This window comes from Bidens hawaiensis, unplaced genomic scaffold (assembly GCF_021521415.1).
Source record: "Bidens hawaiensis isolate Kalapana, Puna unplaced genomic scaffold, B.hawaiensis_p1.1 tig00019794_1, whole genome shotgun sequence".
NCBI classification, from domain to species: domain Eukaryota; kingdom Viridiplantae; phylum Streptophyta; class Magnoliopsida; order Asterales; family Asteraceae; genus Bidens; species Bidens hawaiensis.
In genome coordinates, this window is record NW_027493004.1 from 76,624 (window position 1) to 92,047 (window position 15,424).

Sequence of the window (15,424 nt, forward strand, 5' to 3'; positions counted from 1 at the left end):
TATTATTGTATCTTTGTTATCGTCATATTGTGACGTGTACTTTCGATTATGTTACTTGCAGCCCCTAACCTAAGGTTAAGCGTTTGTTTCGTCACTGGAATTTATATTCCGCGGCATAGCGTGTTTAGAATTGGAATTTTTTAATGTATTTGGCTGTTATCACAAATAAGCTGTAATGTTGAGTTTTATTGAGTCCAGCTCAAGTTTATTAATTTGGTTGAGTTAGTTTTGGCTAAAATAAATTTAGCTTGTTAACAACCTTTAAGTGTTGTTCCTTGTTGGATCATGTGGGCACTTCATAGTATAAATAATAGGTATAAAAGAATTATAATTGCATGTGGTTTTAACTATCGGATCCCCTAATAATGGAGCGGAACACGACAACTCGTTCCATTCATAGCTTAATCAGTGACATAGCTTAAGGAATGAGAAGACAGTCGTGGAGGGAGTCATATATACCACGTGGTGGGTTATTTGGAATCACCAGAATAAAATCGGAGCTAATTTTTTAATATGTAGTTCACCTTTCATTCTTGTGGATAGTTACTAGAAATAAAAAATAGAAAAAAAAACTCAAACTTTTTTTGTACATTAAGAACCCACTTCTCATTATGTAATTTATTTATAATGGAGAAAATAGAAACATACTTGAAAATACCAACTTATATTTTTTTAATAAATTAGCAGGTTTGCTTGATATCTAATAGTATGCCTATATCCTACAGTAATGAGTCGGGTATAGGACACGGTTTTACAAAAGGGTATGAGATTGGAATTACAAATACCTTGCTTAAACTCGTCCCATTACCATCCATTCTTACATTGTTTAAACTCATTTAGGTTCGATTCAATACAAGGTTTAACAAACTTGTCAATCTCAAATAGCTATACACTTTTCTAATCACTCAAACTGGAAATACAAAACACCTATAAACATAAGGTTGGGCAAAAAACTGAATCGATTTAGAAACCTAATTAACCGTACCAAACTAAAACCATACTTAAGCCTATAGATGAGTGTTTTCGATACCGATTGGTACCAATACTGAATTTGTTACTGATTTGGTACAGTTTGTACCGAATTGGTACCAAGTTTTGAGTTATCGGTACTGGTATTTCCCGAGTTTTGCATGAAATACCAGTACCGTACACGTACCAAACCGATACCAGTAACCAAACATTTCGACCCGGCACCGATACCGATAACGATACTAATACCAAATATTTCAAATTTTCAGGACCGATACTGGTCGGTACTGGTACCATCTTCGGATCATCACTAGTTAAACCAACTTTTATATTCGTTTTAAGTTTGGGTTGCAGGCTGACCCGTTTAAACATTCGGATCCGGATAAACCTTCCAATTGTTGCAGAACATAACACAGAACTTTAATTCATATCTTCACAATCACTTCAATGGCCTGCTGCATCTAACCCACAATTTCTATAAACCCTAATCTTCCATAATCCCTAAATATGCTTCCCACACAAATAAAAACAACACCTGATACTTTCACATCACCTAGGGTTCTCTCTTCCCAATCCACCATCACACTTCACACCTCACTCTCCATCAAAAACCCATTTCGGAACAATACAAAATTCGTCAAATTGAAACCAAAAACACTTCATTTCACTCGGGCAGTTGCTCGAAAGTCGGATTCGGGTCAAAATAGTAATGGGTCAAGCTCAAATTCAACCCAAGATGATTTTGTGACCAGGGTTTTGAAGGATAACCCTAGCTGAAGGGGTATGCACCCGCCTTAACATCGAGCGGGGCGGGTCAACCCACAAGATATAGACAAGAGGCTTGAAATCAGGATGTCATGAAGACACAAAGCCAAAACCTATGCGCGTGACGCATATCACATATGCTCACGCATCACACATGCTCACTCACGCATCACACATGCTCGCGCATCACATATGCTCACGCATATCACATCTGCGCATGGCGCATATCAAATTTGCTCACGCATATTACATATGCTTACGCATACCACATGCTCATGCATATCACATCTACGCATGAAACATCTGCGCGTGAGAATAAAGAGAAGACCTTGCGCATCCCCGGGATAGGCGCATAAAGGACAACACAACAAATGAGACAATAGTCTAATCCAAATCAGGATAAGGACAACCATGATTGTACTCATCAGACAACCTTCCAGAAGGTATCTTTTAAGGAATAAAGAATGTGCTGATGTTGACAGCTGCCAATGAAGGGTGGACAACTCAGCAAAACCCATGTGCCACCACGTGATGGCACATGGGTCAGGTAAAATACCTTGGTCAGAGATTAATCAATGAAAAAGCACCAGGTGTCCTAAGTACACGTGGCGCGAAGCAATAGGAGGAGGCCAAAAAGGCCCTAATTGGGTCTAAGCCCAATCATTGGAAACCCTAATACTATAAATACTACACCACCTCCACAGTTGAGGTCAAGCAAGAAAATACATTCTAAGTCCTTATTCATTTTCACATTCTTATCATCTTCTCCTGCAATATCTTATTCTCACACCGGAGGGTTACCCCAAAGAGGACCCCTCTGTCCCTTTCTGAGGGGTAAGTTCACGGTGCTGTTCGTTTTGTAGGTGGAAGAACTCGTATCTCGAAAAACCATCGGTGATATAGCACACTCATACCGGAGGAACGTAGATCGAATACAAGTAAGTCGATTCACGCTTCTTCACTAGCCAAATTGAACCCAGGTATAAAATTGGGGATCATTTGTATACATTGAAGGAAAAAGAGAATTTGGGTAAAACTAGTTATGATGGTATTAAAAAGTTGAACAATAATAATAGAAGTGGAAATGAAGTTGATTATTCGAAGGATGTGCATTTGAATGATATTTTGAGGAAATTCAAGGGGAAACTTTATGTTCCGGAACAGATATTTGTCGAGGAGTTGTCGGAAGAAAACGAGTTCGATCGGGAGTTTGAACTGTTACCGAGAATGAGCTTTGATGATCTGCAGAAAGCGATAAAGAGTGATAAGATAAAGTTTTTAACTTTTAAGGATGACGATCGGGTTGCGAATGGGCGTAAAGATTTCATTGTGGAGTTGAAGGAGATTCTGGGAGACAAGAATTTGCAGAGAACTAAGTTGTGAGTATTCTTGTTGATGTTTTTTGTGATATAGTTTTAAATGTTTGAATAGTTTTTTGATGGTTTTAACTTTATGATTGTGGTTAGGTCGGTAAAGCTAGATGGTATTCAAGTGCAAGATGTTTTAAACGAGTATAACGGACCACGATACGAGATCGAGGCACAAACTATGGTATTTTGATCGTCTCCGGTATATTTTATTGTAATTTCATAGAATGCATTTTGGGGGTGTTGGGATGTGTGTTTTGAAAGTAATTCTTGCAACATGGAAGAATATGCAATAATATATTAGTTGCTAAGTATATGATTCTCTAAGCTACATTTTATGTTATCTGGAATACTACACTGTAGGCGAAAAAAATTGATTATCAAGGATTTAGTAAATTACTGGAATGAATCACACGGATGATCTCTATGGATTGGCCATACGGTAACTTTAATCCCCAAGTTTCAAAATTACAACTTTAAACCAACTGTTTGCACGAACTTAACATCATTAGTCCCTGAGATAGATGGATGTTAACCTTTTCTATTAAACATTGAAAAGGTACCAAAATACCCACCAATTTCATATTTTTATTTGGTTACTTAAAATTATAAAAGGGCGTGGGGCCATTATGTATTTAACGTTCAATCATTTTAGAGACCATTGGTGTTACATTAATGCAAACTGTTGGTCTAGAGTTGTAATATTTGAAATTGCCTTGGTGACTAAAGTTGGAATATGGCCAAACCACATGAACTATGCGTGTAATAAGGTTAAGGATTAATTTCATATATACCCTTGCAAACTTGAAAGCTTTCATATATATACCCATACAAACTTTAAAACTTTCATATATACCCAACCAAAACTCAAAATATCATTATCATATATACTTAGGGCTGCAAACGAACTGATCCGAACAAGGCTTTCTTCATGCTCGTCATTTAAGTTTTTATCGGACAAGCGGACGGTTCACGAACACCTGACCGAATGAAATTTCTTGTTTGTGTTCGTTCGTTAAGGAAATGAACTTATTCGTGAACTGTTCACGAACCAATGTTTTATTTAATTTAAGCTAACCAAAAATGGATAGTGTCTAAGGTTTGGTCTGTCTACAAAGTTTGTGTTGGTGGTTTTTTTAACATTCATATTTATATGTTTATTTACATATTAATTAATTACATAACACACTCACACACATATATTTTATAGTTAATTATTTTGCTTAAGTCTAAATAATATGATTATAACAGTCATTAAAAATATAGAAAGAAAACCTTTAAATGGACAAACATAAACAAAAGAACCAACACAAATGCACGTAAACAGACACCTTATTGAACGCTCACGGACACAATTGAATGAACATGTCTGCGATTCGTGCTCGTTCATTAGTTTATTCGAACGAAATTTCTTGTTCATGTTTGTTCATTTATAAACCAACTTCCCGCCGAACAATTCACGAATAGTACGCTGAACGTTCGGTTCGTTTACAGCCCCTAATATACTCAACTTCAGTGAACTTTCACTTAATGACCATTCTATCCCTTTCCATTATATTTGTTTAAACCCTATTTTTTTATTTTGTTTATGATCGACATCGATGATAAGCAAGTGAACCGAACTGAACCATCGTCTCTACTCTTCTGTTCTTTTGACAACATATAATCTAACAATCGAATGGGTAAAAAAACTACGGGTAATATATGATATTTTTAGTTTTGCAGGGATATATATGAAATTGTTCCTTAATTAATTATATACCCTTTTATGCAGGCTTGGGTGGGAAAAGTGCCACAATATCCAAATCCAGTGGCATCATCAATATCAAGCAGGGTGATGGTGGAACTCGGTGCGGTGACGGCGGCTATTGCAGCAGCCGACGTTGTCGTTGGTGGATTTTTAGCCTCAGCTGCATTTGCTGTAACAAGCTTTGTTTATGTCTGTACCACGTATGCCATCTGGCCAGTCGCCAAGCCATTTCTAACCGTTCCTTTAGAAGTTGTTGGCGGTGTTTTGGAACGAATGGGTGATGCCATATTAGACATGTTTTTTTATGGCGGGGTTTCCTCAAAGTTTAAAATAGCTAGACCGATGTTGCTGGTTGGTGTATCTATGGTTATTCTTCTTCGGTTCACTCTTTCCAGAAGACCCAAGAATTTTAGGAAATGGGTAAATATGTTTTCAAGAATTATAATTTATTTTTTGGAAAATGTAATTAAGGTTTTGTTTGCTGTTGATTTTGCAGGATATATGGCAAGGAATTGAGTTTTCTCAGTCTAAACCGCAAGCTCGAGTTGATGTTAGTTTTTTAAAAAGCAGTTTTTCTTAGATCTTTAATTACATCATTCTAAAGATATTTAAAAAAAAAATCTTTTTCCAGGGTTCAACTGGAGTTACATTTAATGACGTGGCAGGGATTGAGGTAGCGGTTGAAGAGCTCCAAGAGGTAAATTTAGGGGGTTGAAATGTTCAACATGAACAAGACCCATATTCTTATTCGTGTTAAAAACATCAACCCTAACCCAAACACGACCCCTTTAACCCATTTATCTTAACGTGTCAAACGGGCTGGTCATTGTTGGGTAGATGTGTAAATGGTAATAATCAACTTGTAATTGTGTTAAATTGGTTGGTGGGTTGCAGAAGTTTTTGTTAAACAGGTTAATAGGTCGACTTGTTTAACTAAACGTGTTAAACAAGTCAACCCGAAGACGACCCGTTTCTTAAACGGGCCAGATATGCCAACCCAAAACCTGATTATGATCGTGTCCCATCGGAAATTTGTTTTTTTTTTCTGGTTTGTAAATTCTAAATGATTTGAACCCTAAGATATGATTATTATTAGCTAGCTATTTGATACATTTTGTAAGTTGATTATGATTTTTTGTGTTAATTAGTTGGTGAAGTACTTGAAGAATCCTGAATTATTTGACAAGATGGGGATAAAGCCTCCTCATGGGGTACTTTTAGAAGGGCCTCCAGGATGTGGCAAGGTTATTGTTATTATTATTATTATTTGTTTGCAAATATCATCACGGTATATGTGAAAATTATTAACTTAATTAAATGTTGTTTAGACCCTTGTTGCCAAGGCTATAGCTGGTGAAGCCGGGGTCCCGTTTTACCAAATGGCAGGGTCGGAATTTGTTGAAGTGTTAGTTGGTGTCGGATCTGCTCGTATTAGGGATCTATTCAAGAGAGCCAAGGTGATTACATTCTATCATTTTTAATTTAGTCTCAGTAAATGGAATTTTTATATAGATAGAAACGGGTATGACTTGTTACCGTGAAATGGTTTGGCTAGTACTGATTAAGAATTGGCCATTTGGTTTCTGCAGGTGAACAAACCATCTGTAATTTTCATTGATGAAATTGATGCACTAGCTACAAGGTATTGTGTTATTATTAAGAGGCTTTTAAAGAGCGAAAAACTCACGTGATAACCTAGATAGCTAATTACTTGTTTTGATACTTTTATCAACAATAAAACATCACACATAGGAACTGGATTCTTGTTTAGTTCTTTTTCCCCATGCCAAAATAGGCGCAATAATTAATTTTTTAGAGATTTTCCAAAATAGATGCAACATTTTCTTTTGGCTAGTTTTTATGTGGAATTACATTATGCTGCAGTTGATGGGTATTTTCAATATGACATAGGGCTGTAAATGAGCTGAGCTGACTCGGGCTAGGTTGGGCTCGGGCCATACATAAATGAGCTGAAATGTTGGCGTGCAACAAGCTTGAATCATCTTGGGCGTGGCTTGTTCACAAACTGATACGATGCGAGCTGAGCCGGTTCGTTTGTTTTAACGAGCTGAAATGTAGAGCTCGATTTGTTTACAAAGCAAGCCGAGCTGGCTGGTTTATCTTAACGAGCTGAAATGTTGAGCTCGGCCTTGGCTCGACTCGTAACAGCTTGAATCAACTTGTGGTTTGTTGAGACACGTTACAAACCAAGCCAAGCCAGTGCATTCATCTTAACGAGCTGAAATGTTGAGCTTCGGCTTGGCTCGTAAAAAACTCGAGCCAACTCGTTTGTTTTAAAGAAAAAATATTTTTATATTTATACACAGCGACACACACACATATATATGTTAAGAAAAAAGTAATTGTTTTAATATACATATAGCGCATAACTGATAACTTCAAAATTTTATTTATTTAATATTATAATTTGGGTTATTGGTCTTTAATTTAAACGAGCCTAATGAGTCGAGCTTACCTTAGCTCGGGCAAAACTCGTTTACATACAAGTCGATTTTGAGCGAGCCATGAGCTGCCAGTTTTTAGAACAACCCTAGTCATTTTACAGTTGACACTTAATTTAAATTGGTTTGCAGGGAGTGCCTCTTTCTTTTACATGATTCTTTACTCAATACACATATTATATGAACATTTCAATATTCTTACAAACACATACTCATATTTTGAAATTTGAATAACCCTAACACATATAATATTATTCTGATAACCAGACGTCAAGGAATATATGATGACAAGACAGATGATCTATACAACGCGGCTACACAAGAAAGAGAAACTACATTGAACCAGCTGTTGATAGAGCTTGATGGATTTGATACAGGAAAAGGTGTCATCTTTTTAGGTGCTACAAATCGTAAGGATTTGTTAGATCCTGCACTTCTTCGGCCCGGTCGCTTTGACAGAAAGGTTTGATCTTTTTTGTTCAATAATCACAAGTTCTGAGTAAAGTCGTTTAAAAGGTTGTCCGCGTTAAAAGTACACTTTGGATGACTTTGCATTTGTTTGCCACACCATTTTCAGCTATTTTGTTTTTAAACTAGTTTTTCTACCCGGCGCAACAGCTGGCAAAAACTCAGCGTTGAAACACAAGCGTTGGTAAAACTCGAGCGTTACGAAGATGATTCGACAAGAATTCGGTCAGTATCGGCTGTGTTCGTTACGATATAGATACCATTGGTAAAATTTGAGCGTTAAAACCCAAAAAATTAACCAAATTAACATGTAAAAACATTAACATATAAGAAAACAAAATATTTAACACGATGTTTATTTGGTTGGTAAACCCGGGCGGTGGTAGAGCCCAAGTGTTGTGGTCCTGAGCATTGAGGTGGTAACTTGACACAAATTCAGTTGGTTTTGATTATGTATGTTAAGGTACCGGAACTAAAAACGAAAAGAAATATAAACATTGAGGTGGACCAACGACCAATTTTGTTAAGGAGAGGGGGGGGGGGTCGGTAAACTTGCGCATTGGTAAAACCCGAGTGTTGTCGGCCATGGGCTTTAAATAAGGCCGCGAGTCTGCCCGTACTCGAATGTTTTCTTTGTGTGGACGTCGGTAGCTTCTAGAAGCTCGATTGAGGTTCCTATTCCGGTGAGGATTTGAATTTGTGTGGACGTTGGATACCTTGTATGATGTCCAGATTTATTATACGAACGGTTGATTCATGCTATATGCTTGGAAAATTGTTCATGACTTGGGGCCAGGGTTTTGAAATTGAGAGAATCATAAGTTCCTCATATACGAACTCATAGTGATGTGTTGGTGGGTTTTACATGGTGAAAGAGAAACAATGGTGTTTTGATGAAAGATACTGAGGAATAGGGATGGTGGTGGTGTAAGCCAAATGGTTGTAATGGTGGTCACTCATAAATGATAGGTTTGATGAAGATAATGATCTGATGGGCCCATAACTGATAACTCCTAAAATATATTATTTTTTATTATTATTATTATTATTATTATTATTATGTAGATTGAAATTACCTTTCTATCCTCACATGTTTGGCACATCAACACTTAACTGAGTTTTTGGATGATCGTTAGTTCAAAGGACAAAAGCCGAGCAAGTTATGCAAATAAAGAATAAAAAATGAAACTCATTTCAAAAAGAACCCAATCCATAATTTTACATATTCAAAAGGATAAAATTTGTAATTTTTTCTTTTGTTTATACGCTTTTTAAAGGTAATTTTAATTTTACTTTAAGTTTGTTTTTAGGTTGCTTACTACGGTAGAACTCTTTAAAGAATGTATTATTCATACATGTTTAACTACTTATTGACTTCTAACTTAACACAACTAGTTGCTAGCTTAGAGGGTTGTATACCGAATTGAGTTCCAACTTTTTATTTTTAACATATTTCCCATACATCATAATTACTTAGATACACACTAATTACCCAAGCAAATTGTCAATATGGCAGTTTCAGTCCCTTAAATTTAATACAAATAACTAATATCCCATAATTTTTAAGTTAATCTTTATTATCCCTTTACATTTGAAGACAATCATATTTCAACCACAATCCAACATTACTCAACATAGTTAAAATATCACAATCACTAATAACTATTAAGTAAAACTGTGATACTAATATTATGAATATAAAATGGGATGTTATTACTATCCCTATCGTGTAAGTCAACTTTTTTGTTTTTCGATTATTGAAATTAATTGTAAAAACAACTATAACAAAACTTTTAGCTCTCATCATGTAAGCATCCTGGTTGATAGGCGTTTGAATGTACATCCATAGCAGTTATTTTACTCCTATTGGTTGAGTTAAACTCGTTTTTTATTTAATTTTTTTACTATTCTTTTGGCCTAAGTAATTAGATTTTTTAGAAATAAATAAAAACTAGCCACTTTTTTAATTTGTCATACCTTCCTAGCAATCTTAGAACAAATAATCCTCCATAGTCGTAACATATGCAACATCCAATCTCTTAATCACACTATACTTATGTATCAGACTATTATTATCCATCACTACCCCCAAAGGACACGTGATACGTCACAATCACGTATCGAGTTTCACTCGTATATCATCATAAAACCAACATAATAAAAGAATTGCTTAGTGAAAACCTATTATTATGCATAATATCTATAAAGTAATGTTTAAACCAAATCTTTATACATGCAAGTTACTTCCGTTTTCTTATTTTTGCAATGGTTGAACATGCTACTTTCTTTTCTATCTCAAAAAATGTTTCAACTAAGGAACACATCTAGTCATGATAACAACAATCAATTTGAGACGTGATTGAAAGTCCTAAACGCGATTATGGCTCACATATCACATTCTTCGTGTGATACTATTATTTTATTATCGGATTAGAAAGTTGATACCATAACTGATTTGAGATTTTAGGCAGGTGGCTTGTAAATAAAATTCAATGGTCCACCACAAGAAAGGAAAACAATCACATCACAAGTAAATTACAAAAAAACAAAAACAGGAAAATGATTTGGTGTGTGTCAAAACACCATGAGAAAGACTTGTTCAAAGTGTCACACCACCTCAACCACTTTGTCCATTTCAACAATATTGAATATCATGGTGGATGAACCATTCAACTACTCATATTTATCTATCTACTATTATTTTACAAATTCAACCTAATAATTTTTGACATTAAGAGAAGCTTCAATTTGAAGATATTTTATTAGGAGCACCAATTAACACGGTACGGAATTATTTATTTATTTATTTATTTTTTGAACGACCAACAAATAATAAAGGCAAACCATACACACTGATACAACCACTGAAAACACCACACGACCTCCGAAAAAAAAACAGACCTGCTAATCTAAACAAAAACAACTCATTTTAAACATGACCCTTTAATTCGTTTTAAGTTTGAACTTAAAAAAATGTCACACAATAGCCATTTACTTTTATAGATAATATAATATAAGCAGTAAGACACCATAAACTAGAACAAAGCTTAACATCACATAAATAAACGTTCGTATTATAAGTTTCTTTATTCATACTGAGTTTGTATTTTCGTATATATACGACCGAGCCAAAGAACAAAAGGGACCATCAACTTCATGGTTACACATCCCGTATCCAAACATTTACAAACTTTCCATGGTACGTATCTCTTTCAGCTCGATAAAAACATATACTAATTACGTATATATGATTAAACACATCTCCATTCGCTAAAACGCCTTTTAACTTCGTAGCACATATCGATTATATATTATGATGCCTTCTTCCTCACAAGCATCATGCTTGCTTTCATCCGCCTATGCGATTTAGTTCTTGTTCTCTTCAAATATGTCCAAGAGTGAGAGTGCCTGCAACAAAGACACCGGTTCAATTTAGTTTACAGGAAATTTGAATGTCTAAGGGTGTATACGAGCCGAACCCACGTCTTGAAATAAAGCTTGGCTAGTTAACAACTTCTTAAGCACGAGACAGGGTTAAGCACGAGACAGGGTTTGGCGCTTTTATTATTTTTTATCAAATGCTCAAATATTTTATTAACATAACTACATAGTTATTTTTATATATTTGTAAATATTAACTCTTTTTATGTATAGCAGAATATAAAATAAAAATTTTATATTTAGATATCTTCTCAAAATTTTACATAATATGATATTTATATATAAAATAAAAATTTTATATAAATAAAACATGTGAGGCTAGACAAAGCTCGGCCTCTGAAGCTTGCTCTCAAGCTTGTTTAAACTCAGTTCAATTGTAGCTTTTAACAAGTCAGTCACGAATAACTGACAAGCGCTTCAACTTGTTTAGTACACATACTAGTAATGATATCTTTAGACCGAAAGGTTAAAAATGTAATTTACCTCGGGGATGTTGAGTTCGAGGCGGAACTTAGGGCCATCATAGTGGTGAAGAATTGGCCTAAACGAGTCCTCTTCTAATGGCTCAGCTAGTTTCCTTGTCATAACTCGCACCTGAGCAGGGAACCGTGATTCCCCAGGGTTCTTCTTGTCTTCCCAAGCAGACGGGTCGATGTTTGTCCCACCGAAACTTGCAGCCTAAATCATCAAAACCAAAATTCATCTTAATATTCTTTTCTTTCAAAACTTCAAAAGCAAAAGTTAAAGAACCCGTAACCAGAAAATTCATAGGACCCACCAATACACTGCTAACTAAACTATATACTTATGAATGGATGAAAATAAATACCTCAAAAACACCATGAAGTTGGTGAGTGGAGTAGTTGTAAAGGAACAAAGGCAAACCAGGTGTGATTTGCCTAACCGAGTCCCGGTAGCGTGGGGGCAAACCTGAAATTCAGTTTAACAAAATCACACAAATTTTTAACAGAATTATAATTGAATCTTTACATATTCATGTGTGAAAGTCTATTATCTAAAGTAATCTAGCATGATAATAAACTAGTTTAAAGGCACTAGCAACTGCAATCAAACCAATATATGTCATGGAAAAAAAATATTAAAATTACCAAAAACTATATCTTGATATTGTTTAAGGAATTATAAAAATCACCAATTTTTCAAACCATACATCAAAAAACTAAATCTTGATCTTGTAACACGAACTACTAAAAAAACCCCCCAAAATTTTCAAACCCTAAATCTTGAAAAATCAAAAATCCACCAAAAAACTAAAATTTGATCATGTGGAACAAGTTATAACTAAAAAAACCCAATTTTTCAAACCCTAATTCTTGAAAAATCAACAACCCATTAAACAAAACAATCATATAGCATGTCTACTATTAAAAAAACACAAAAAAGATGCAAAATTTAACAAAAATATATAAAAAAAACATACCAAAAAGCTGTCTTTTGAGATTCTCTTGCATGGTATCATTGTTGCAGACAAATATATAGCCACCAACAGTCTCATTCCTCGGCAAAGATTCCGACGGTGGCAGAGTCTTGAACCTCTTATCAACACTGTTATTATTATTCTTATTACCATCCTTCTCATTATTATCCACACTGTTATTGTTCCTAGTATTATTCTTCTTGTTCTTCCCATGCTTACCCCCAAAACCATGATGCAGATCATCTCCACCATTCTTACCATATTTCCCATTAATATTATTAATATTATTATTTACACCAAAATTGAAACTGGGTTTAGAATAAACCCCTTTATTAAACCCACCATTAATCCCAAAATCCCCAATCTGGGTCTGATTCTGGTTACCAGTGGGCCCCACTTTCCAATCAAAATTAAACCCATTAAAATCCGAGTTAGACGAACCGGAATTGGCGGTGTTACCGGCGCCGGAGTTAATAAACTCGCCGCCGACACGGATGTCAAAATTCCGGCGGTCTTTCTTGGAAGCGTAAGAGGTGCTCCAGATGGAGTCGTTTAATGAAAGATTCGAAAGGTTGTTGTTTTGGCCACGAAGTTGGTCGCTAAACTGCCAAAAAGATGATTGATTGTTGGTATTATCCATGGTTCAAGCTTGATACCCAGATGGAAAAATTGAAACTTTATTATTATTGAATAAAGAGAGATGTGAAGTGGTTTGTGAAGTGGGTTTGGGTTTCGGTTTGTTTATATTAAGGATGAAGAATGAGGACTAGGAAGGTTCGAGGAAGTTAAGGTGATTGAATTGAATGGATTGCGTGTGAACTTGTCAAAGGAGGGTGTTTTGGGAATTAATGAAATATTGAATTGGATTAATTTTAATTTTTGTTGAGCTAATCCATGATGAGTTGGTGACGGCAAAAACGCGTTAACATGTAATGTACAATTATGACCCCTGAAAAACTATGTGTAGGTAGTTTTAAGTGTTAATTGTTAAGTATGGGTGTTCGTCGTTCAATCAAGAAAGATATAAACCGAAGCAAGTTGGTTGGTTTTGAGGCTCAAAAGGTTTGGTTTACCGTTTGGTTATGGTTTGACGGTTTAGAGGTTTGGTCTGTTTTGAAACTTGAAACAGGTGGTTTAACCTTTATCATTTATAAACTTACTTTTTTTTTTATTCCAGATATAAAAAATATCGTTTCAGATCATTGAAGTCAGATTGTTAGATTGGGAAAAGAGGTCGGTAAAAATAGAGGTTTGGTCATGATTTTTAAAACCGGTATAACTGAAACATGAACACTCCTATTATTATACTAAAAAGGATTTAACTAATTATTTATTTGAGTTGATTTATTTGTTAATATTATAAAATAATAAAGGATTTTATTTAGTAATTGTAGTGTTATATGCGAGGAGCTTTGGTGATGGTGATAATCGTGATATATTTTTCAAAGAATTGGTTAATTTATGTACAAATGATTGTATTTAAGTTATTTAGTTCCAATCAAAAATTATATGCTATTCAATTATTACATACTTAACTTACAAAAAGGTTAAAAAAAACGGCTCGTTATTATAAAATTTGCTTTGTCTATAATAGGATCATGAGTTAGCACCATATACCATCAGTCAACGACGTTATTGACGTCAACGTTACCACCACCGTCACCGCATTACCCGTTTCTGCTAGAAAATGAAGAGCAAAATAAATGCTTATTTCGAGACAATAACTATGGACTTCCACATTTTCACTCCTAAACCAACTTTTATGATGAATACAAAATTTTGAAGCAAGCATCCTCTATTGTTAAGCTAATGAAACTTGAAGGTGCTAGAGTTAACTTTTATGATGAATACAAAAGGCTAACGATGGGCCATCTAGAAGATCTCGTCTGAAATTTTTGTTCACACCAATTTTAGAAGAATATCGTATGAAATCTTTGGCAAAATTAACACTCGTTTTCTCACCAACACCTATGTGTACAGTGTATCTAAAAAAACATGTGTTGCTAGCACTTAAGTCGCTAAATTAAGATGTTAAACAAGGACTAGATGCGCATTACCATTTATAAAGGTACAATGAAATTATTTGTTAAAACTTTATAGCTTCCATTTTACAAGTAATAAAAGATGTCATAGGGAGATAATACAACTCTTATGTCAAAGAGGGTAAGACGACTCAAGTTATTTTTAAAACGAGTGTTTGTAAACCTCGTCATTATGTGAAATATCACGAATGATTGCAGCTGCAACACATCAGCTGTGCTCTTAACTTGTAATAACTGATAAGTTGAGAACATTGTGTAGGAACCGAATTCATGAATTGAGTAAATAAACAGAAAATTAACCAATAGTTTTATTACTTATACAATACAAGAATCTGAAATACAATACATAATCAAAGAAATAAACCAAATACAATACAAAAAAAAATGTAAACGGTTTGGCTGAGGATCGTGTTGAACACGGGGCCCTTAAAACAATATTTCGAGTCTCCCAAGAGAACTCGTTGTTTCCCAGGGTACAACAGGCAGAGCAGTACTACTGCCGGAGTTAACTATAAACCTGAAAAATGTTCGAATAAAAGAAGCCAGAAATGTAGAAGAAGAAGAAGAAGTTGGAAAAACCTTGCAACAATGCTTGTGTTGTGTGTAAGGTTTGGTGTGTGTTGCAACTTAGTTTACCTCTCTATTTATAGAGGAAAAACAAGGCACAAGTTTTTCATCCCACCAATGTGGGATACACCAATATAGTATTTTCTTTCAAATAC

At 34.9% G+C, this 15,424-nt stretch overlaps 2 protein-coding genes across 2 annotated transcripts; one reads left to right on the forward strand and one right to left on the reverse strand.

Annotated features, from left to right (window-relative positions):
• The first annotated feature begins 1,013 nt into the window (after positions 1-1,013).
• On the forward strand, positions 1,014-7,878 carry LOC143559249 (putative inactive ATP-dependent zinc metalloprotease FTSHI 1, chloroplastic). The gene is made up of 10 exons (XM_077047890.1): positions 1,014-1,036; positions 2,700-3,113; positions 3,201-3,285; positions 4,876-5,271; positions 5,348-5,401; positions 5,483-5,548; positions 6,000-6,095; positions 6,180-6,308; positions 6,441-6,493; positions 7,581-7,878. Exons 1-10 carry the CDS (start codon positions 1,014-1,016, stop codon positions 7,780-7,782), a joined length of 1,518 nt encoding a protein of 505 aa, XP_076904005.1. The 3' UTR covers positions 7,783-7,878.
• A 2,956-nt stretch (positions 7,879-10,834) lies between these two features.
• LOC143559246 (DCD domain-containing protein NRP-B-like) lies at positions 10,835-13,335 on the reverse strand. The gene is made up of 4 exons (XM_077047888.1): positions 12,664-13,335; positions 12,052-12,152; positions 11,706-11,900; positions 10,835-11,189 (listed from the first exon to the last, which is right to left on the reverse strand). The coding sequence occupies exons 1-4, from the start codon at positions 13,298-13,300 to the stop codon at positions 11,148-11,150; spliced, it is 975 nt and encodes a 324-aa protein (XP_076904003.1). The 5' UTR covers positions 13,301-13,335; the 3' UTR covers positions 10,835-11,147.
• Positions 13,336-15,424: the final 2,089 nt, after the last annotated feature.